Source organism: Pelobates fuscus, chromosome 8 (assembly GCF_036172605.1).
Source record: "Pelobates fuscus isolate aPelFus1 chromosome 8, aPelFus1.pri, whole genome shotgun sequence".
NCBI lineage: Eukaryota > Metazoa > Chordata > Amphibia > Anura > Pelobatidae > Pelobates > Pelobates fuscus.
In genome coordinates this window covers 67,943,454-67,968,108 of record NC_086324.1, presented here as the reverse complement: position 1 = coordinate 67,968,108, position 24,655 = coordinate 67,943,454, and the positions used below count along the sequence as shown (strand labels likewise).

At 38.6% G+C, this 24,655-nt stretch overlaps 1 protein-coding gene across 3 annotated transcripts in view; it reads right to left on the bottom strand.

The window, feature by feature from the left end:
• Nucleotides 1–24,655, bottom strand: part of UBE2F (ubiquitin conjugating enzyme E2 F (putative)) — a 233,784-nt gene that overhangs the window by 17,340 nt on the left and 191,789 nt on the right. For all 3 annotated transcript variants that reach the window (XM_063429974.1, XM_063429977.1, XM_063429976.1), the window contains exon 8: nt 1,451–1,483. In XM_063429974.1, coding sequence (XP_063286044.1) covers nt 1,451–1,483 — 33 coding nt within the window. The remainder of the gene's footprint in view (nt 1–1,450; nt 1,484–24,655) is intronic.

Sequence of the window (24,655 nt, the reverse complement as noted above, 5' to 3'; positions counted from 1 at the left end):
TACCTTTCTAAAAATAATCAAGTTTAGGATTAGGACATATCTGTTCTATTGTGTTAAATAGATTATATATTAAAATGACCAGATGTCTTGAGAGATTGATCTGCAGGATGTATACTGCTGGACAGCATATAAATCTTTATTTATTCTCCATGCCCTTAACTTGTGACACTGGTCCCCTCTCTCTGTGACTGGAACTATATTTTTGCCTAATCTACAATAAAATCACTGGACTGAAGTAATCAATATAATGCTGCTTTTCAAAGAGAATTAATATCACATGTGTAAGCATTTCCATATTTCATGGAACTTAAATGGGAATCGTGAACATAGCCATTACCACAAAAGATTAAAAAAAAAACATTGATGCTACTGTCTAGTAATATCACAGTGCTTTACTGTTCAAAAATTATCCTAAATTTCATCTACAACGATACATCCTTATCATGGACTATGTAACTATGGATCGCACATAAAACATATGTGCCCTCTGCAGTATGCACAATTTGGTAAGTAAATTAATCTTACAAACCAACAAACACTTGACAAACCATCATCCATTTCTTCAATGGCTATTCTAAGCACCATAAAATCAGTTTGCTACAGTAGTTATGGTACAAGTCAGCATTAAATGTAGCCAGATTAAAGACTTTTAGAATCCCTTAACTAGCAGGATCTCCATCCCTCTGGATCCTGTCAACATCGATTTATTGCTGGCTATTTTTATTTCATCCAAGTTTTGCATGTGCCATCTGCCTTTCACATACACAACTTGGGCTGAGCTATCTCCCCTCTTTGGAGAGACAGCTGAGCAGGGACCATTTTAACAGTGTGTAAACAGAGAGCAGTGGTAGTATGGCTATCAGTTTACAGAGCAGTTTCCCGCATCGTATGTGATGAGTGGACCTGCTTTAATAAGCAGGTCCACTGCCTATCCCATAAACCCTTGCTATGTGTAGGAAAAAGTAGGCTTGTGTGCGCAGTTATTGTTTATTTTGTTAAATGGCTATAGTTATTGGAAACTGTGTAGGAGTCAGAAGATCTCCTTGCAAAATAGCTTATGGAATGAGAAAAGGTTCCTTTAATTGTGACTAAACTTACAAAATTACAGGGCGACACACCTAACCCAAATATATTTCAGGTTTAGTTGTATCAACATGTAGTATGCAATTAGAGCTTGGGAAAAACCCTTCAAATAATAATTCCATTATTTATATATAAAACAGATGGACATTAAATATCTGTTTGCAGGCTACATGCTTAGAATAACAATGTCCCACACTTTACACTCGTCTTTGTAAAATGTCACAACTAAAGAATATGTACTATCTGTTCAGCAGAACTTTTAGAACATATGCAGGTTCAGTGCAGTTCCTTTTGTTGAATGTTCTCACTTATCAACTCTCAAATCTGACCAGCTGAGCATTTATAATGGTTTTATGTATGTACTTACTGTAAACAAGGAGTTTAATCCCCACACAACATCCTGTAATATAAGAAAAGAGAAAAAGTAGCCATTAGAAACACGATCACAAAAGAGTAAAAGCTCTTGATGCAATTTATTTGTTAGTAACGTGATTTTCTTATCAGGAGCACAGCCCCAGGTTAGAGGAACAGGTCTGGGGAAGCTGCAAAGAACAACTTGTTCTAATACCCCAGTGTTCTGGAAACCAGCAGATTCAAATTTACTATAAATAAAATACTGACTAGGGGGCTGCAGGGAATTACAGATTAATATCTGCTTTTACAGTAAGAGTGCCGGATGGAAATCAGTCTAGATCGAGAGCACCCTAGAGCAATGAGCTATTGAGCAGGCGTCAACAAAAGAGACAATGCCAAAACGCTGAAACCCATTGGTGTGCTGGGTGTTTGTTAGTGTAACAATGCATGTAAAACACTTTTTAAAAATGATCAAACAAATGTAACAGAAGGTCAATAGTATAAGGCCAAAAGTACATGCTAAGGTTATGAAAGTATATAGGTGGGGACAGGCCTTTCTGAGAGAAAAATACTGCAAGGCTGTAGAGCTGTCAGTCAGAGCCCTATGGGTTACATAATAGATTTATCTTGCATAACAGAGAATAACAGTAGTAATACGGGCAACAAATACAACTTCAATACATGTGTTTTGAAATCACTTTGTGCAAATAATATACATGACTTTCTTGTTCTAAATTCCATTTTAGCTGCATAAATTGTTATTGGTAAGTCACCAAAAATTTCTCATAAACGACTTTCCCTCTTTGTTCATTTGAAATGTTGGGAGGCATGAGATAAGAAATAATACATGTACGTGAATGGGTTTGTGAGCGATGCAAAGATCAGAACATGACTGTAGAAAGAGTGTTATTGGAACATAGATTAGCAGATAAGTAGTTGTTCTTCTGGTAAAGTCACCCGCCTTTGACCAACCCCAACTTTGTAGTTGTTATAGAAACAGTAGTTCAAAAACAGGTGGAGACACACATGCCCAATAGAACTATGCTAGAGATTGTAAAGGAGATACTAATCGAAACCTGGTTTTACCAAGTATACGAAAAATAATACAACAGGCAAGAGTGTTTGAAACACACCCCACTGATAAAAAGAAGACATTTTTGAAAGGCACATCTAATGATGATTTTATAAGATGTTTAAGATTCAACAACTTATCAATAGTTCCAATTCCAAATAATTTCAATGAGAAAGATCACAGAGGGCTTGATACAATAAACCAAAATGATTGCATTTTAAAAGCATACTTCGCTCTTTGACACAAGTGTGGTGTTAACATCAGAATGTTACAAGTGAAAAACAAATAGAAGAGCTTAGATAACCTAGAGTTAAACATATAACATAAATGTTGAAATACATGTTTTTATTTTCTACATGGTATGTAGGAATTGGGAAATACATTTAACTTAGATCATGGAAATTTTACATAGGGCATAAGAATGGACATTTGGAATCCTTAATTAAAGTTAGAAAATATTTAGATTAGGAACATCTGTAATCTTTCAATGTTAAATATGAACAAGGAAGGTAAGAAAGAAGAAACACCTTCCTGCATTTAAATGTAATATTTAAATCTTGTTTAAGACTACATGAATACACACAGACATACATACACTATGAGCATTGTAGATTAATTAAATTGCAGCAATGAACACAGTGCATTGCACATGTTTAAAAAAACAAACAAAAAAACTGCTATCACACAAAAGTTTGCAAAAAAAAATGTTTTTAAATATTGTGCAAATATATACACTTCTAGTCATATTTATATTATATAGGTATATGTCAGATGAAGGTTAAAACTGTGAACATATAAAAAGAAAACATATATTGGGTCTATTGCTTGTAAGAAACAATATTTAAAAAAGTGCAATATTTTCCCTGCCATTGTAATCAAGTTCAACCTTCTACACCTATGCTTCTGTGGTTGATCCAAAGGAGAAACTAAATTTGAAGTAATTTCTAGTTGCACAAAAAAATTCTATAAATCCAAAATGGCAGTAAGATATCTCCAAATTAACTAGCACATCCTGTAATATTGTTTGGTTTTCTCCAAAAACATCCAAACTTTGTTTGTTAAAAAAAAAAAAAAAAAAAAAAAATATTATTGAACTTTTATTTAACCATTTAACTTTTATGGTAGTGAACAAAAAACACCATAACTTCGAGAACGAAAGTAAACTTGAACTCCATTTTCTCAGTAGATTCCACTACAATATACACTATATGGTCAAAATAATGTGTACACCTGACTATCACCCATGCATGAGCATACTGGACATCCCATTCTAATTAATATAATATTGCCCATCCATTGCACTTATAAAAAAAACACCACTTCTGGAAAGACTTTCCATAACATTTTGGATTGTGTCTGTGGGGAATATGTGCCCTTTTATCCAAAAGGGCACTAAAAAGGTCAGACACTGATGCTGGATGAGTAAATAATGAGGAGGGAGTAGCACCTTGAGAAATCTTCAGGCGGGGCCAAATATTTACCAAAATAAAGAAACAGTAGAACGGGTATATAGTGTAGTAAGTCAGATCCATTTACAGTGTATAGAGCTATCACTTGGCTCTACCTCTGTGCCACTGGGCAGTATAATCTCTGCCTAAGGTTGTGAGGTGTATGTATCGGTCAGATGGGAAGTGGTGTGCAGGTTATTCAAGATAAGCAGAGTAGACACCAATATAATGTATATATTTAATGTCACAGATAGGGAGGATATTTTATATGGAAATAAATTTGCATTTCATAATGCCTAAAAATGGCTCTTGGATATATTGGTGGTTACAGTCCTTGCCATTATATGTGGATAAAAATGAAATAAAATATAGCGCACACAGCAGTTTAAAAAGGTGTAAAATAATTAGAGATGTACTCACAGGTGTGGACCAAAAAACAGGTTTTGCTCAATCATCAAAATGTAGGTGGTACATTACCCTCCAAAGAAAATGGTGACCAGTTGTCAGGAATAAAACAGGATGGTCAAGGGATATAAAGGATTCACAAACTTTATTAGAAGTAACAAAAAGATCACATAAAACAAAATGATATATAACACTAACATGATTCACCAAATTCCCAGGGGTTTACCAAAGTGTTACAGGATTCTGGACAAAACTGTTTAAATAGCATAGCACAAATTCAAATATCGCGGCCATGCTCCCCCCAACTCCCTCTCCTCGGAGGCTACAAATGTGCGTATAAGTTCAGAACTCTAAGAATGGTCTAATCAAATGCTTCTTATTGGGAAGTCACACAAGATGAGGCATGAAGAGGAGAGCCGGAAGCATTACCTGGCACAGGGATTTCAGGTAAGTTTTGCTCTTTATAAGCTACATTTCAAAGAGGGTCGACCCAAATGGGCAATTTAAATCCAGAAAGAACATTTAAAAAAAAAAAAACACAAGTTTAAAGTAACCATTTAAAGAGCTACATTAAAAAAATTAATTGATTTAACTTGATAAATTTAAAATATTTTTGCATTTCTTCCTCCTACTCCCAAAGGTAATTGCATGCCTTCCATTTCCGCACAGATAAAACCATTATAATGTGTGTACAGCTAGTACACTTGCAATACCTTTTGTAACATATTTAAACTAAAGCTTATCCAGGTAACTAAAGTGCTAAGTTAGCCTGTTTGAGCAACACGTATCTAATACACGTACATGTATTACCTCAAAGATGCTAGTAACCCACTTACATTGATCATGTACTTCCAGGTACATTCAAGTCATTTATAGAGAAGGAGCAGAAGCAAAAAGATTATGCAGCAAAAATCTCAATTAACTTCCCACCCCCACCTTTAACCCCTTAAGGACACATGCCATGTGTGACATGTCATGATTCCCTTTTATTCCAGAAGTTTGGTCCTTAAGGGGTTAATGCAATTCGTGCTGGACATCATCACTAATTGTTTCTATGTGAACAAACGTGAGATATTCCCAATGAATCTGGGAAGTATATATTTTCTCACAGCTCCATTATCCTTTCAGTGTTGAAGAAAAGAAGAAAGGAACAAACATAGCCACAAAAACATTATTTCATAATGCTTTTTTCCCTTGCTTACGGCAGAATATAAAAGACATGCAGTCACTATATTCTGAATAATTACAGGGCTGTGTTGAGAGTTTTCTGCAAGTTAGTGACAACCTGCAAAAGGTTTTGCAGAAAAAAAGAAAAGAAAGTGGTTTGTTCAGAACCAAAAGGTATCTCCTCACCCTTAATATTTTAGCCACTTTCACTTGAAATTGCAACAGCACAAGATTGACGTTTAGCGTAACAATATCCCTGGCCATCTATTTAGCTTACTCTTAAAATTGCCTAAGAATTTATCTGGCAGTAACAAAGTATGACAATATTGTTATACTAGCACACTGCTCAGAAGATTAAAAGCTACAGAGATCAGGGATTCAAAAGCCTGTTTGTTTGTTTTTTTACCCAGGGACTACAAATATGTACACGACATTAGCTTGGTGACCCATTAATAATTTTAAAAATTGGCTCACTGACCGATTCTAAAATTTTAACAGTTTACGTATTAAAATTATTTCAACAAAAAAAAAAAACCATCTTTATTTGCCCAGTTTTCTAGGCATTTCCATTGCATCTGGGATTTAGTGCAGGTACGGTATCTAATTTATTGTGTATTATGCTATTATGAAATAGCATGTGAACCCAATTGTGGGTGCCAACAAAAGGGTTGAAACCCATTGCTATAGATAGATGGAGAACTTCATGTGTAACTTGAAAGGATAAAATACAAATCTATAATGCACAACTAAATCTTCTAGGGTCACATGCTAAAAGTAAAATGTTCATGGTTTTGACAGTATGTACTACAGACTTGTTAGCTGTTGCATTCGACGGGTCACTTTAAACACCAAAACAACTTTGCATTATTGCAAAGATTATGGTACTGATAGTACTCTGTGCTGATATAGTAACAGTGATTTCTCTGAATTTTTATGCATAAGTATTATTTGCTTATGTATAAAAGTGTTACACCACCTTTATACCTTGGTGCCATTTTCCTCCATTTCTGTAGCGTGTCAAATAATATGTCTTTCTGTCACTTATTTATCTTTTGTATTTTTTGCTCCTTTTCCCCCCGCTCTGATCATATATATGTATATAAAAAAAGATAAATGAATGCGTGCATTCACAATTTGTAGGATTTGTTCTATATATTAAATAGGAGTAGAAAGTATACTCCCAATGGCGCCATCCGCACCCTGTGCCAAAGCGGATCCTCCTGCTACTCCTTGAAACCCTGTAAAGGTGGAGCACGTTGACGTCACATCGGAATGTGACATGGTGTTGGGTGCCTCTATACACCTCCAGGTCCTCCACTTTCCAGCCTCTGACATTGCAACAATGACCAACACACACTGTCAGACAGGCGCACACACACACACTGACAGGCGCACACATACTGAGAGACACGGACAGGCACATACACACACTGACAGACACACACACACTCACTGACAGATACATACACACACACTCATTCACACACTAACATCATTTTCTTTATTGCTCCCTACCTTTGGGAGCCGGTGTGGGGCCAGGACCTCCCAGGGGTCCAGTAGGGAACTTCTCTCGGGAGCTTAGTCTTCTGCTCCCTCACGCACGCGCAGTTTAGTGATCCCAGGCCAGAATGATGTCATATTCCACTAGAGAGGGCGCGCAATGTAAGGAGAGCAGGTGCCTACTCTGCCTTAGTAAGCATGTCTCAAATTCGCGGCTCGCCGGGCCGCAAAGATATTCATTTTGGGCCGTGAGTTTGACATGCTTGTTGTACATCTTTAAATATGTCTGCTTTTAGTTTTTGGAATAATAATATTTTGATGACAAAAACAAACAGTCCATTAACTCCTTTACTTTCTTATGATTTTATGTAACTTAGTGGGCACACACAAAAAAAAGCCATCTACAAGAACATCTCAAGTAAGAATTTGTGTAAACTGGAAGGAAATGTTGCAAATGAAGGAAATGTAATTTCAGCATTGCTTCTGTATCTTCTGTCAATACTTGCCGTTAAACAGTGCCATGTGTTAAATATATGTTTTAGAATAAAATTGTTCATAAAACCACAAATGATGTAAGCTCCAATGAGTAAGTGATTGCAAAAAATATGCATACAGGAATTTGTTTGATAATTGTTCATAAATAATTATCTCTTTCATATTACCACATATATCTGTGGTCTTACAGCTGTTGTTGGGTTCTACTCATCATTTCCAGAAAGCTACATCTTGCCAATATTTGATCTGGAGGGATGATTGGTTAACTGATGCTTGTGAACCAGCCACATATAAACTGGAAACAAACCAATAGGGATGGGTTAATGTGGTTGAACGGACAAACAAACTTAGCTAACTGTTACAGGGGTAAAAAGTGAAAAAAATTAGGAGTGCATTGGAAATCAATGTAAATAAGTGTTGTCTGGAACCACACAGCAGAAGCAAATAAAAGGCAAAATTAATATGTAAGATTGGGGAAGTAAAAGCGGAATTTAGGATAAACAGTGTTTATAGAGTTGATGGTAATGGGGAAGTTATGGAATGAAGAATGGGGGAGGGGGTGATGAATAAGTTGTGGAATAAAGTTAAAAAGGTGATGTGACATTTTATTGACAAAATCATGTAAAAAGTATGGCAGATTAGGAAGGTTCAGGAAGCTTAGCTGGGGACTGAGGAGGAAACTCACTTCTTCGATGACGAATGTTACACAAAAAGAGCAAAGTAACCATGAGGCATGCCCAGGGCAGGAGAGAGAGAGCAGGGCTTATAAAAACATTGTGAAGATCTGTGGATTCATAAAATGCCATGGTTGAAGGATTTGTGGTTGATGGACCATGGTATAAATGAAGAACTGGGGAGTTGTTATAGCAGATTAAGGAAAAAGAGCAGTGTGCTGAGACTGTAAGCTATGCATATAGATCAGGGGGTTGAAAGTGAATATTAAGGAAGAAGAGCCAAGAGCTGATATGGCAGATTACAGTGAAAAAGATCTTGAAAACTACTAGGTTGATTTTTACAGAAGAAACTGCATTCTGGTACCTGGGAATTCACTTGGCTATTTTTTTTATTTTTTTAGGGAAGGCATTACTATACAGAGATTGCTCTGATTAATTAAAGGGACACTATAGTCACCAGAACAACTACAGCTTATTGCCTTAGTTCTGGTGAGTAGAACCATTACCATCAGGCTTTTTGCTGTAAACAGTGTCTTTTCTGAGAAAATGTAGTATTTACATTACAGCAGTGGTTCCCAAACGACTGGTGGGAGTGAGGGGTCTGGAGCTCATCATACTCCTCTCCCCTCACGCTGCGGCTGCCTCCTCCCACGCTGCCTCCCTGCAGGATGCTGGGAGGAAGTGACAACCAACATTACAGGCACATGACCGGGCCTCTGTTCAGCAGTAAAGTCCAGGATGCCGCGGCACACAGTTTGAGAATCGCTGTATTACAGCCTAGTGATAACTCCACTGGCCACTTCTCAGATGGCTTCTAAAGCTGCTTCCTTAAGGAATCGTGCCTAGTTTACTTCACAACATTCAGTGTCTTCACCCTCTGCATGCAGACACTGAACATTCCTAATAGAGATTCATTCATTAAATTAATATCGATGAGGAGATGCTGATTGGCAAGGGCTGTGTTTGACTTGTGCTAGCTCTGCCCCTGATCTGCCTCCTTGACAGTCTCAGCCAATCCTATGGGGAAGTATTGTGATAGGCTCAGACCTCCACTTGATGATGTCAGCAGACATGGGCAGTTCACAGGCAAACAGGGGCAGGGCCAGCAGCTTCAGACTTGAATACAAGTACGAGTTTACTATATTAAGGGCGACAAAAGGGGGCCAGATGGTGATTTTAACACTATAGGGTCAGAAAGACATGTTTGTGTCTCTGACCCTATAGTGCTCATTTAATTAATGGGTTAGCAGAAAGTGATAGAAGTCATTGAAATACTGTGAGGTTATGTGATGTTGGATTTCAATGATATAGCACAGTGGTGAGGTATGGCAATATGTCATGTTCTTGCCTTCTGCATAGTCTGTGTTAGTTCCAAATATACTGGCAAAAGTAATTTACACAAAAAAAAGATGTTGGCAAAGGTGAGATCATCTTAAAACAATTTCCTTTAATTGCAGAATACCTGCCTTAGAATGTCCTACACAGCATTACTAATAATAAGCACCTGGTGACCTCAGTAGGATGCTAATTTTAAAATGTAATTTATATTAACAATAGCTTCATGCCTTTACATATCAATATCTTAATGATAAACAGTTTTAAAGCAAACAGTTCTGAACAGTAGCAAAGGAAATAATCTTGATAGAGATTCATCGTCACACAATGGCCATGCCACCACTTAATTACAAAGGAAGATGCCTGAGGGCTATGTGCTGCAGAGCATGCATAGTGAGTGGCGTGCTACTTTTTGCAATAGAAAAGGCAATGTTCTGCCCTTTATTAAAGAATGTGATTGTATATCGCTATATAAACTAATACATATTTATAGGTGTAAACGCACTTGCATAATCTGCTGTACCACCACCGATCTCGAAGCCCTGTGGCACACATAGTACCTTCCGTCTCGCACATGGAAATTCTGTTGTGTAAAATTTCTCATTAAAAAAAAAATATCAATTTTTCTTGCTGTAAGTGGATGAAGCCTAGGAATGTTCTATTCATGCCACTGAAACGGCTCTTTTGTTGCATGAAGGAGACTGCAGAGTTTTAGGAGTCTTTTGTTCCCTTGACATTTGCTCATTTGGCGCTTGTCAATAGACTGTTTCCTTTACCAGGATTACTCACAGGTAAGAGTAGGATTTGTATCCGTAACTGCTGCTGTATTACGCAAATCTATGCATTTGCTCCAGAATCGAATTGCAGATCTCTGCACAAAAAACACCCTTTGCATCTCTCCCCCTCATATTTCTGCCATTTTCTGTAATAGCTCCACTTATATTCATATGAACTATGGCTATCAACAAGTCTAATGACATCTGATTCACACTGTTATAGTTCTCTAGTATTGAAAGAGTTACAGCACACATGGTAAGCTGCACAGTGATGCACATTTTCCTTGTTTGTTCTATGTGAATGATTGCAATAACTTATCAGGTGGAAAGTCCTCAATACATGTCTGGGTTGTACTACATACTTTTATATTACTTGCCACCTATTAAAGTATCACTAAAGGCTCAGGAACACAAACATGTATTCCTGACCCTATTGTGTTAACACCACCATCTAGCCCCCCTGGGCCCCTAATGCCTCCATAAATATAGTAAAATTCTTACTGTAGTCAAGCCTAAAGCTGTAAATCTGCATGCTGTTAGACTCAGAAAAACAAGCAGTCTGCTGACATGTGGTAGCCTGATCCAATCACAGTGTTTCCCCATAGGATTGGCTGAGACTGACAAAGAGGCAGATCATGGGCAGAGCCAGCATGATTCAAACACAGCCCTGGCCAATCAGCATCTCCTCATAGAGATGAATTGAATCAATGAATCTCTATGAGGAAAGTTCAGTGTCTGCATGCAGAGGGATGAGATACTGAATCACAGGATACTGTGCACAGTGCTTCCCTGTGCTCTGCTGACAGCAGATCTGAGTGGATGGAGGCATATTATGCCTCCATCAGCTCCCAAGTCCCTCTTGTTCACTCTGAGTGACTGCAACTGGAGATGTTCCTAGCTTTCAATGTGAACACTGTATTTTCTCAGAAAATACAGTGTTTACATGAGAAAGGCTGCAGGGAGCTATAGTTCTCACCTGAACATCCTCACTAAGCTGAAGTTGTTCAGGTGACTATATTGTCCCTTTAACCCCTTAAGGACACATGACATGTGTGACATGTCAGGATTCCCTTTTATTCCAGAAGTTTGGTCCTTAAGGGGTTAATGCTATGGCAACTATTTCTTACTTCTCTATGCAAAAAATAAATGAATATGGGGAAAAATGCAGTTGATCATACTTTGCTGTTACAACTGGTACACTTCAAGGTAGGCTTCTCCTTTAGATGCTGGCACATAGTTGACTCCCTCCAGTCATGAGAGGATTACCGCAATATCGGTCTACAAGATATTGCTCTTTCCTGGTGCTCCTCCTACAGCTCCCAGCGCTCTTTTAGTGTTTATTTCTCTGGCTCTGCTTCTTCTCCCCAACTCCTCTCTGTTAGTGTCCCCCAAAGTTCAGCCCTTGGTCCCCTACTGTTCTCCATCTATACTGCCTCCCTTGGTAAACTCACTAGCTCCTTTGGCTTCCAATATAATTTCTATGCGGATGACACGCAAATCTATCTGTCCTCCCCTGATCTCTCCCCGTCCCTCTTGACTAGTGTCTCTGACTGCCTCTCTGCTATTTCTAACTGGATGGCTGCCCACTTCCTTAACCCCTTAACCCCTTAAGGACCAAACTTCTGGAATAAAAGGGAATCATGACATGTCACACATGTCATGTGTCCTTAAGGGGTTAAGGACACATGACATGTGTGACATGTCATGATTCCCTTTTATTCCAGAAGTTTGGATCCTTAAGGGGTTCAACTTGACCAAAACTGAAATTCTGGTCTTTCCTCCCTCAAGTGTTACTACTCCTGTTTTTGTTTCCCTCCAAGTCAACGGTGCTACCTTTAGCTCCACCATGCAGGCTTGCTGCCTAGGTGCTCTCTTTGACTCAGACTTCTCCTTCACGCCTAATGTTCAGTCTATCGCCAAATCCTGCCGCTTCCATCTCAAAAACATTGCGCGCATCCGACCCTACTTAACACCAGAAGCGACTAAGGTGCTGATCCATTCCACTGTCCTTTCTCGCCTTGACTACTGTAATCCGCTTCTCAGTGGTCTTGTGTGCTCCCAACCTGCACCGTTACAGTCCATAATGAATGCGGCGGCGAGGCTCATCTTCCTGTACGCCCGCACCTCACCCTTCTGTCAGTCCCTACATTGGCTTCCTGTAAGATATAGGGCTCAATTTAAATTTTGTTTTTTGCTTTCAAATCTCTACATAATGCTGCTCCCACCTATCTATCCTCCCTAATACACAAGTATATCCCGTCTAGGCCCTTACTCATTGCTGGAGACTTACGTCTTACATCTTCTGTCCGTACTCCCCCCCTCTGATGCTCGCCTTCAAGACTTCAAGACTTCTCGAGGGCTGCACCGTTCCCGTGGAACTCACTTCCCTCCTCCATTAGATGCTCACCCAGTCTCCACTCCTTCAAAAATTCATTAAAAACCCACTTTTTCATAAAAGCGTATCAATTAAACTGTTAATAGCTTCCGACTGATTCCTATCTTGCAACTGTCAGTAATTTTTTTTATTTTTTTTACACATATCCAGATTTAATATCAGAAAACAAACATATAGATATTATCCAGGATATAATAAAATAGAATAGATTGTTGGATTCCTATAAAAGTAACTACTTCCTTTTTCTTGTGCTAACATACAACCAAAAAAATTATGCACTATCTAAAGGACTAAAGGATGCAGAAGACACATCAGTAACGCAAATAAGTCAGGAAGGAATTTGTACAAGTACTGTAAATCACATCAAACCATACATGCCAAACACCATAAAACCTTTTTAAGAGTAATCAAGAATGTCACAAATTTTTACAAACTAAGAGAATCAACTCCAGACAAGCACATTAAAGGAGCATACCAGGAACAATAACTAGTACAGCTCACTGTCGTGGTTATGGTGCCAGAAGCGCCCTGCTGCCCCTATTTTATTTTTTTTATTTTCCAATAAATATTTATTAAGAATTTTGTTCTTTTGTTTTTTACATATAACATGTACAAAAAATGCATCATAAGTATCTCAACAATACATATATTATACAAATTCCATTAACAATAAATCAGATATTATAGTTTAGCAAATAACAGTTATATTATTTAAGTTTTGAGAAATAAACAGAAATGCAAAAAAGTAATCAGAAGTAGTTAAAACAAACAAACTACACCTAACACCTCATCAGAGCAGGAGAGAATAAGAGAATAAATGGCCATATTATGTGAAAATATTGTCTAAAAATTAAAAAAATAACATCCAGAGCAGTACATTGAACTGAATATCACAAAGATACCCTTACCCTAATACCTATATACCGATAAATATATCAGTGTGTAGCCGAGGGATGATGTATTTATATTCTATTAATTATCAATCAGTTCTAAGACACACCATTCCTAAGAACAATTTATCTTAACTTTAGAGAGCTTTAATAATAGTTCGGAGAACAGTTCTTCCTTCTTCTTGGAGGAAAGACCTGTATTGTTTATTAGGCCTTTTTCCATTGATACCTGGAACCTAATTTGCTTAATTAGAAGAGATTTTAAAAAAAGGGATAGATGATCTCCAGTTTCTCGCAATTAAGATTTTAACGGCCATAAAACAATGGGTAGCAATTAAAACGTCCTTTGATTTAAGATTCCAATTCAAATGCAAAAGGGCAGCTGCCGGATTTTGGTCTATAGATGTATAAGACAAAGTACTAAAAATGGAAAATGCCCAGGACCATAAAGGACGAACCATCGGACAAGACCACCACATGTGTATATAGGACCCTATATGGGTTCCGCATCTCCAACATGTGGAGTCATAGTTCTCATACATCTTAGCAATTCTTGCTGGGGTGAAGTACCATTTAAAAAGAAGTTTGAAATGGCATTCTACCAAGTTCAAACAGTGAACATGTTTAGCCACATGAGTCAATGAAATACACCAGTCCGTTTTGGAAATAACCATTTGTAGCTCCTGTTCCCATGTTTTAATAATCTTATAAGGAATGACATTCAAAGAATCCATCACCTGGTTGGCAATTGAAGTAACCTTATTTAAAGATTTATAATTAAAAATATGTTCTATATGGATTGAGAGTGGAGAAGAACTCTTTAGGACATTTTTATCAATATAATTTTTTATTCGAAGGTAAGTAAAAATTTTCCGTCGAGAGATATGTAGAGTATCCACAATCTGTTGAAACGTTAATATATTATCAGCTAGCATAATATCAGAGATTCTCATCTTATCCGTGTCTGCCCAGTGGCTTAATGAAAGATCTTTAATATTTATTTCTAATAACCTAAGTCTAGATGATCTTGGGATACGTTGACGAAAACCCAGATTTTTTTTAATTTCCTCCCAAACCTCTATAGATTGTAACAAAATAGTGGATTTAATTTGAGAACTATTGATTTTATTATTATGCTCCGTCCACATAATGTATTGCAAGTTCGAGGTAGGGGTGGCAGCAGATTCTATAATAAACCAAGGTTCTTGGGTCATCAAGGGATCTTGTAATAAATGTATATGTCTAATCATATTGGCGTAATAGTTATAGGTAATATTTGGGAAATTTAAACCACCCTTGGAGAGTTTTTTTGACAAAACTTTTCGACTGATCCTAGGAGTTTTGTTCTTCCAAATAAATTTAGAGAAACCAACTTGAATCATTGTAAGCCAAAAATTAGAGACTTTAAGTGGAATCATAGAAAAAAGATAAGACCACTTTGATAGAATATATGAGTTAATATTTATTTTGCCCAGCCAAGAGATTTCCAGGTTTTTCCATATTTTTAGTTTTGAGTTTGAATGTTTCATTAGATGTAAGAAGTTTTTCTCCATAGTATAATTTATATCTGATGGAATAATTAAACCTAGATAATTCAATTCCTTATTAGTCCAAATAAAATTGAAATTATGGGATAGAGTTTCTATAGTAGAGTTGTCCATATTCATATATAGGGCAGTAGATTTTGATATATTTAACTTAAAATTAGAAACCCTTGAGTATTTATCTATTTCTTGCATTAAATATTGTAATGAGAGTTCTGGGGAGGTGAGTAAGTCTTTGTCTTTTATTGAAACACCCTTAATCATAGAATTATTTCTGATCTAAATGGCAAGGGGTTCAAGAGACAAAATATACAACAACTGTCAGTAATCTAATACTATCCTTACCTTTTGTGTCACTTTACCCAACTCCCTCTAGCATGTAAGCTCATTGAGCAGGGCCCTCAACCCCTCTGTTCCTGTGTGTCCAACTTGTCTTGTTACAACTACATGTTTGTTCATCCACCCACTGTAAAGCGCTGCGGAATTTGCTGGCTCTATATAAATAATAACATAATAATAATAAGATCTACTTTGCATTAGGCATTCCAGTTAATCCTAGAAGTGTTGGAATTGAGCTGAGGGCTCTTTGAATGCCAGTCGTGCTTTTGCACACTGTCCTTTATTTGGAGTTACACTTGCCCGATATGCAACTCCACCTCTGCCATCATTAGAGCTTTAATAGCCAACCTGGAAGTGCTGGCCAGGCTGCCTGGTAATGTGGCAAACTGTTTAGCTCCAGTTGACTGCTCTCAGCCCATGAACAGCACAACATTGACACTAACTAGCTGTCCTGAACTCTAGTTTTGGGCTTGATAATGATTCACCAATGACTCATATTTCTGGCAGAAGTGGATTTAGACTATGTATGTGCAGCATTTCAAAACTTGCTCCAGGCATCATGATCACTTAGAATCATTAAAGTGTCCATGGTGCTTCACGTAAACCTTTAGACTTCACAGAACCTTTGCAATTGAACACAGAACCTTCTCTGTTGACGCTCTTCTACACAAATTTGTGTCTCTGTAATAGTTTCTATAATCGCATAACCCTGAAACTTATCTCTCTCAATATTGTTATTAAAGATTACCTCACCCTATAAAATACAAAACGTGTGTGTGTAAGGGGGTATTCGGGAAACAGTGAAGCTGGGAAATCAAACTTGAAATACGTATTTGGTTCATCTGTTTTTATTTATACTTTGCATGTTGGTTGTCAACTTGTCACTTTTGTCTGTTTAGGGAGTAAAGTGCAAAGTAATAGTCTTTTTCTCAATAATGTTTTACTTTCATCATTTCATTCTTGGAACACACAAAGGCCTCTGAGATCTTGAATGTTTCTGCACTGGTCAATCACTATTGCATGAGTAGTTACTGTGAGGTCACTGTATATGAGTATCTGACCAGCTCTGCTGGGAATTAAGTACCCTGAAGGTTGTGTGTTTTAACAGTTTTTTTTTCTATGCCTTTTATAATTTTAACACTAAATCACATTAGAAACAGATCACATACCGGAGGGATGTGTCCGAACATAAATATTCTCAGCCATGCTTTGACCATGTAAAAAAGATTCTTTATATATAATTTTAAAGCTCAGAGTTTAATATTATGTGCATTTATACTTACAATCTATGGGTAAGAGGTAGACACAAGAGAAATACCAGAATGTCAAGAGGGGAGGAGGAACCGAAGGATAAGATGATTTGTAAAAATAGCTGGAAAAAGTAGCGTGTGGAACATGCGAAAAGTGGATGAAGGGAGAGTGAGCTGGGCTATGGAGGCGTGAGAACTGAGGAGGGAAATTGTAACGAGAGATGCGTCATCCACAAGTGGTGTGTTTTCAGTGACTACTTAGCGGACTGGAGGCTAGGGAAGAGATTTGTGGCATGGGGTGGTGAATGTCAAAGGAATTGGGTAGGTCTTAAAAACCCTGGCGTTGAGAGTTAGCAGTTTAGGAACAAGTAGATGTGAGGATATGGCCATTAACAGAATGAAGGGGTGTATTTATTGAGTAAGAGGAAGGAGCTTAGATTTCTGATACCCCAAGATAATCTGTGTTTCATATGTTGAGTGAGGGAAACATTGACAGTGCAGGTTAAAAAACGATGGTCAGATACAAGGAAATGTTTGTTAGAGAAGATAAAATGTCAAGGATGTTGCCAGCTATATGTGTATGGGAGTTAGTCCATTGAAAAAGGTCGAAGGGGGAGGTTATATGTAGAAAATTGATGGAAGTGCACTCCACCCCTTGCCAAGGAATCCAGGGTGCTTAACTGGATATGTCCCAGTACCAAAGTGGACCAAATGTAATAGTAAAAATAGAAAATAAATCCAGGCACTCCAAATGAATTCCAAGAAAAAGGCAGTTTATTGGAACCAGCAGCTACAAAGCGACGTTTCAACCCCTAAGGGTCTTTATCAAGCTAAGCCTACTCTGCCTTAGTAAGCATGGCAAACGCGCGGCTTGCTGGGCCGCAAAGATATTCATTGTGGACCGCAGGCCGCGGGTTTGACATGCTTGCTTTACAGCATATTTTTTCCACAAAAGTTTTGCAACGTAATGTACACAGACACACACTATATAAAAAAAAAAAAGCCACATGAACATCAAAAACGATCTAATCTATAGTGTGTGTGTGTATATATATATATATATATATATATATATATATATTTTTTTTTTTACATTTGTGTATGTTGACTCATCTACCTAAACTCAGTCGCTGATCACATTCAATTATCTCCTGTTGCTTGGGTCTGAAGGAGTACTCAATCATGTTCAAATATTGGATACATGTTTTGTCCAGAATTTCAACACATTATTTACACATAAATTGCATTTGGAGATTTGCATTGACTGGCATTGCATTGACTGGAGATTTGCATGCTCTCCGGTCCAGACACTGATTGGTGGAAACGTGTGTTTATCTTCATCAAATTTGCTGTAATGGCTTGCTCTACAGAGGCCATTTGCAAGTATGATGCATAGCACACTTCAAATAAATCAACCAAAACATTTTTAAGGTCAAAAACTTGCATTATACACTGTTCAACAAAATATAGTAAACAGCTCAGCTAATGGACACAATTTACACAAACTAATTTGCAACAAAAAACTAACTAGTAACTAACCATTTTTCTGTCTGATGGACTAGCAACATAGTACTAACTAACTCAACAGCAGCTCAATTTCCATGACATTAGGAAGAAACGTTGCAGCAGGAAATTGGGATTTTTGTATATGCAGTCATGCTGTCATCTTATTATCAAAGCCATCATCTAGGACATAGTTTGAATACACAAGCAAAGCTTTGTAAGCTAGTATTATCTGACAGAAATGTCTATACACGGGACAATAAGATCACTCACAGATATCCTCGTTTTTTTTCCTTCTTATGTAAATAAATGGCAGGCAGTCTCAGATGTAAACCTAGATACAAACAGCTGAAAGATTTACGGGAAGCAACCAGTAATCATTTTTCATACCTCCCAACATTTCAAATGGACAATGTGGGACATTCATTTTATGGGTTTGAGTGTGGGTGTGGTCATGGGTGGGTCTGTTCTGAGACCTTTTTGGTGACGTACTAGTAATTTATGGAACAAAAATTTTATTTAGATCAAGAAAAATGTATCTTATCTATACAGACTGATTTAAAAACACATTTATTGACGTTTAGCCACTTAAGGGCAGACACAGTTGTCCAAGTTCTGATCCAAAACAAACTCTGGAATATTATCTACATGTCTGTTCAAACATAATTTACCTTTTTTCATATTAGTGCATCCACACTTATCAAATATATCATTTTGTTATGGGTAAATAAGGCTTTCCTTTCACATCAAGTATTTATTAATGAATCAGTGTAATATAAATAAAATAAAAAGTGTGAGAAATTAAGAAATGTTATTTTCAAAGTTGATCAGCACTGAATGGGTTAAAATAAATAAAAAAATATATTGTATTGCTTTTAACAGTCTGGGACACTGTAATTTGGATCTCTCTGCCTTTCTCGCCTCAGAAAAAAAGAGGAAAAAGAGGGGCACAGAATAATGTACAGTGACAAGGATTACTGGTTGCAGGGAGAATGTCTGGACCGCGATAGGCATGCTGGGTGAGTAGGCGGGACGGATTGTTATTATTATTGCTGTGGAGCTGTGTTAAACACAGAGGCACATCAACAATATATAGCTCATAGAAAAGAGGCATTAGAAAAGAAAGAGGGATGGAGTACTTTGTCTTATGAAAAATCTGTGGTTGACAAAAGGCAGAGTTCCACCATCAACTGTCCAATCCCAGGGGCCGTCACAAGTGACGGCTATGGGATTCCAACAATCTATGAAGGCTATGAAGGTCCTCCATAGACTTCAGTGCTGTAGTCTTAGATATGCCCTCGCTCACTGATGCAGATCTTGGCAAAACATGTGCCAGGAGCTGAAGAGGACAGAAAAATTAGGATGGTGGCAGTTGTGACTGACCGCTTCAGGTAAGAAAAACGTACCTCCTCTGCACGCCTCGCCCACTAGACTCAAAACAAATTTCCCACTTTTGGTGATCTTTGTGAAATATGCAAAGATTCCTGAAAGTGACAGATCTGCTTTAAAGCGGCACTGTCATGGCCGCATCCGTTTTTTTTTTAACCTCCCTCCCGACTCCACTACATCTAATTGCCCCCGTAGTAACACCCAAATGCCCCTAGTGCTCCCATAACCTATTTTTCCATCTATATTTTATGCACGGACCTAGGTCCTGGGCACCACCATGTTTGTGGGGCAGATGAAGTCCCTGTGGGATGCGTCATCTGCCCACACTAGCGCTATGAAATTCTTGGGTTAAACACTTGGGCATTCGATATTGTCTGAAATTCTGACGGGAATTTCGTCTATTCAGTGTCCCCCCCGAGCTTTGCAAATGGGGCTATTCAACTAAATAAGGGACATAGGGTCCCCCTTGGCTACAATAGAGGGGGGGTCTATTGTTTCCCCCACTGGCACCCACCCAGGAGCGGAAGGTGGGGGTAACAACAGACAATGGGGGGCCTATTTTCCTTCCTCCACGGCCCCCACCCATGAGCGGCAGGTGGGGGCCCTAAATGACAGTAAGGGGGGGACCTATTGTCCCCCCCTGGCCCCAACCCTTGAAAGGCGGGTGGGGGCCCTAAATGACAATAACAGGGGGAACTATTGTCCCCCCCCCCCGGCCCTCACCCATGAGCGGCGGGTGGGTGCCCTCACAGATAATGGGGTGGGAACCTATTATCCTCCCCTCCATGGTCACCACGCATGAGCAGAGGATGGGGGTCTTAAATGACAATAAGGGGGGACCTATTGTCCCCCCCCCGCCCATGAGCAAGGGCCCCCACCCATAAGCGGCGGGTGGGGGCCCTAAATACCAATAAGGGAGATCCTATTGTCCCCCCATTGTCATTAAGGGCCCCCCCGCCACTCAAGGGTGGGGGCCGGGGGTGGACAATAGGTCCCCCCCTATTGTCATGTAGGGCCCCCACCTGCCGCTCAGGGGTGGGACCCTAAGTCTCCCGTTTAATTAAATAGCCCCCACTCGCAGGGCCCAGGTGGGGGATTGGGGGGGGGACTGTCAGGGTACCTGTAGTCTCTACCCCTGAGACGGGTAGAGACTTGGACGTTTTTCCATCCAGACGGCATGATTCTCCCGTTCCTCGCGGTCCCCTCGAGCATGTAAACGCCGGCCGCGAGAGAACTATGCCTTTTTGTAACGTGACGCTCAATAGTCGACGTCATGACGCTATTCTAGCCCGACCTGTCAGTCAAATCCCGGACACGAATCAGGCCTCGGCGGAGGCGTGATTAGTCTCTAGAACCAGGGTATTTAAGGGAGCTCTCAGCATTTGTTCATTGCCCTGTCGTGGTTCTAGCCAGCCTAGTCACACAGTGCTCTTGTATTCTCTTGTCTTTTGGTTCTGACCCGGCTTTGTTATTACTTACCTGTCTTCTCTGTTATCCTTGACCCGGCTTGTCTCTCGCTTTCCTGTCTTCTCGTTCCCTCGACCTCGGCTTGTCCCTGACCATTCTATACGTAGTTTTACGTTAAGTCCGGCCATTCTAAGGTCCGGTATACGTATCTGCTACTCTTTGTACTCTGCGTGTTGGATCCCTGTCCCGATCCTGACAGGGACACTATGTCGTCGTCCCCCTGCTAGTTAATATATGCCCCACCATGGGGATATTTATTAGAAGAGGGTGGGGGGCTTTTTAAAAATTATTTTTACAACAGTGAGCAGCCACAGGCAGCTTTGATCTGGATACAAATTAAATTTTGTACTGAACTAAAAGTACCGAATGTCGTCTTAACATGAATAAACAAACTGTTCTTATTCTGTTAGGGAGAAATTCGGTAGTTTCGCCTGCGTCCTATCTACATGACAGGACGTTCGGGAATAGTGAAAGCAGGCATCGCTAGATCACAGAGGAAAGGGTGAGTATTGTGTGAAAATTTCTCTGACCCACAGGAAGTGGGTTAGAGCGGGTCAAGCGTAGGAAAATACACAAGACAAAATAGTCCCTACTTTGTCTTATGTTTTAATGAAAACTAGAGCAGATAGAAAGAAAAGAAGAACAGATCCTGAGAGAGGGAGAGAAGAGGAAGCGATTGGGGAAAGGTCAGTTTGGCATGATAGTGCTGCTTTAAGTAAAGTAGTCTTTACTTAAATTATTGCTTTGCACCTATGTTAAACATGAGATGCACCAACAATATGGAGAGGCATTAGGATAGAGAAGATGGGGCATTAGGATAGAGTAGATAGAAAAGAGAGGCATTAGGATAGAGAAGATGGACAGAGGGATCGAGGCCGAAAATAAGAACTGTGCCTCCTATATTGGGAGGTATGCATTTTTATTCAAATATAAGGATTACACAGAAATGTATGTAGTGGGGAAGGATTATCCGGGGGCTGAGCTTTTTCCATATTAAAGTAATTTATTCTTAAATTCAAGTTATGGAAGGGATTTCTGCGATATACTGTATATAGGTCACATAACAGTTTTTGGCACCAGCAACAAAACAGAACATCATCTCACTAAAGAAAAAGCATATTGTACATAATCCTCAGTAAATAATATAGTCTTTCAGTAAATTTAAATAAGACTGCAATCACAGCACATATAGATTAGATTATATAAAATGTAGGACCAATTATTGGTGAATGTGTCAACTACTGGCCTTCCATATCCTTCCATTTCCCATCAGCTTTCATTTTGGACAGTTAATAAGAACATGTGCCTACACATGCAATGAGAAAAAAGAGGCACAAAGTCATCTAATTTCACTTGCACAAGATCATCTAAGGAAGATTCCAAGATCTTGTGGGATGTTGCATAAACGTCTGCATATGGAGCATAAGATCAGGAAGAAGAAGGAAATGCCAGACTGGAAATGTGAGAGGATCAGGTAGGTATATCTACCTTCCTCCCCTTACCCGTGGGTGCCACTATGGGAAGAACCTGCAAAGTCTCCAAACGAGACAATGTCTGTTTAATTACTTTGATCTGGATACAAAGGCAGTGTACAGATTTGTAATATAAAAGTACCCAAAATGTCTACTTCTCTGTACTTTAGACAACAAAGTCAATGGGATTCATCCACTAGTGCACAGTTCAACCAAAAATCAGCCTGACACATATACAATGAATCTGTAATCCATATCATAAGATACAGATAAAGGAAGGACATACAGGGACAGATACTGACAAAAAAAACCAAAAAATACAGACACTGACAGAAAATACAAGCCTTAATCCTTAACTACGGTATACAATTTTTTTTAAACCTATCTGGATATTCTAGACTGACAGTGGGTCATTTAGAAAACCTTTATGAAATTGCATACGGCGTTGTATCTTGATCAATGTGTTAAAGTTTGCAGTGCTGTTTAATGTCATCTAGAAATGTATATAAGCTTGTTGTACATTTGTGGTTAGTAGTGGGGCTAGAGCTGCCTTTACTAGAGAACGGTTGTTAAATTGATTGACTTCACTCAGTAGGGACATACTGTAATAATAACAAAGCATGCCTTTCTTCAATGCTATACTGATATGTGAAATGCTCAAAGGAAGCTGCTTTTTCTTAAACTCCCTATAGTAGGTTTGCAATATATTCCTGTTGAAGATTATTTCAGTGACATTGTTATTAAAAAGAACAAAATCTCAGTGTGACAATATGCAAAAATCACAGAGAGAGGCCCTTTAAATCATGTTCATAGAGAACCTGATGCAATATTTACTGAATCTTAAATTACAAGCCGCGCTCCGGTTACCAGCTATTTAAAGTGTTATCAGTTTGTCCGGCTCGCAGAGTGACAGATGTGCCATGCATCAACATATGCGGACTAGAAGATGATGAAAATGCAGGGGAGGGGAGGGGAGGGGAGGGGATGATGCCAAGGTCAAGACTGGGGTTTGTTTGATCTGATTGCCATGATAACACAGACCAAATAGGTATTTCTATAAAGATAATACAAAATGTGAGATTCAAGAAGAGAAATTTAAAAGCATAAAGAGTAAGGGGAAAATCACAAACTGAACAAAAAAAACAAGATATGGATGTTTGTAGTGTACATCACTACTAAGTCAACAAAGTTGTGAGTTGCATTTATGCAACTTTCATGTTGGTACAGAACAAATAAATTAAATGGTTATATAGATGCCAACAGTAATTACTAAAAAAAAAATTGTTTTGGGTGAAACTTTAACATGTGGGGTGCCAGAAGAGGACGCATTGCATACACTTATTTCTTAATTATGGCACAAAGCATTCTTATACAATATGACAAATCAGGCATTAATAACAAAATAAATAGCCTGGGAGAACGTATATCCATCAAATCCCCTCTTGAACATAATGCAAAAAAACTCTTGAGCAGCAGAGACTAAGGAAGTGCAAAGCCATCCATTCTAGTTTCAAACAAGTGTAGGTGTAATGTGAAGCAAGTCCTTTGCTTTTCACACCCAGGCACAAGGTCTCAGAGGCCATTAAATGCTTTCCAAACTATCCAAGGTCTGTGGGTAAAGTTTCCCTGTGCAGCTGCTCTCTGCGAGTGTCAAAAGAACTCATGCTGAAGGAACAATTGAGAGAAGCCTAAAGTTACCTTGACATGAGTGTACTTTGTCACATTACCACAAATCTATTCTCAGGATGCATACAGTGCATTTTGTATACATAAACTTTTCTTGAAAGAAATGGCACGTAACCAACTATCCTGTTTGCCAAACCGCAACAACATAGGATTTCTTGTTACAATGCATCTGACAGCAGAAATGACTTGCTCGGTCCAACTAGACTACCCATACCAATTATTTGAGCATCGATAAAGTCAGTATGACAAATGATCTAAGCATCAATAAAGTCCATATGACTTTAGTCCTCTTCTATAGGTTTTTTTTTTTGTTGGTGCTCTCATCATTGCAGGAATTGTCTTTGTGGTCCTGCTGCCTTGATTAGATTGTGGCCAGGCTTCTAACTATACACAGAATAAATAAGATTGAGC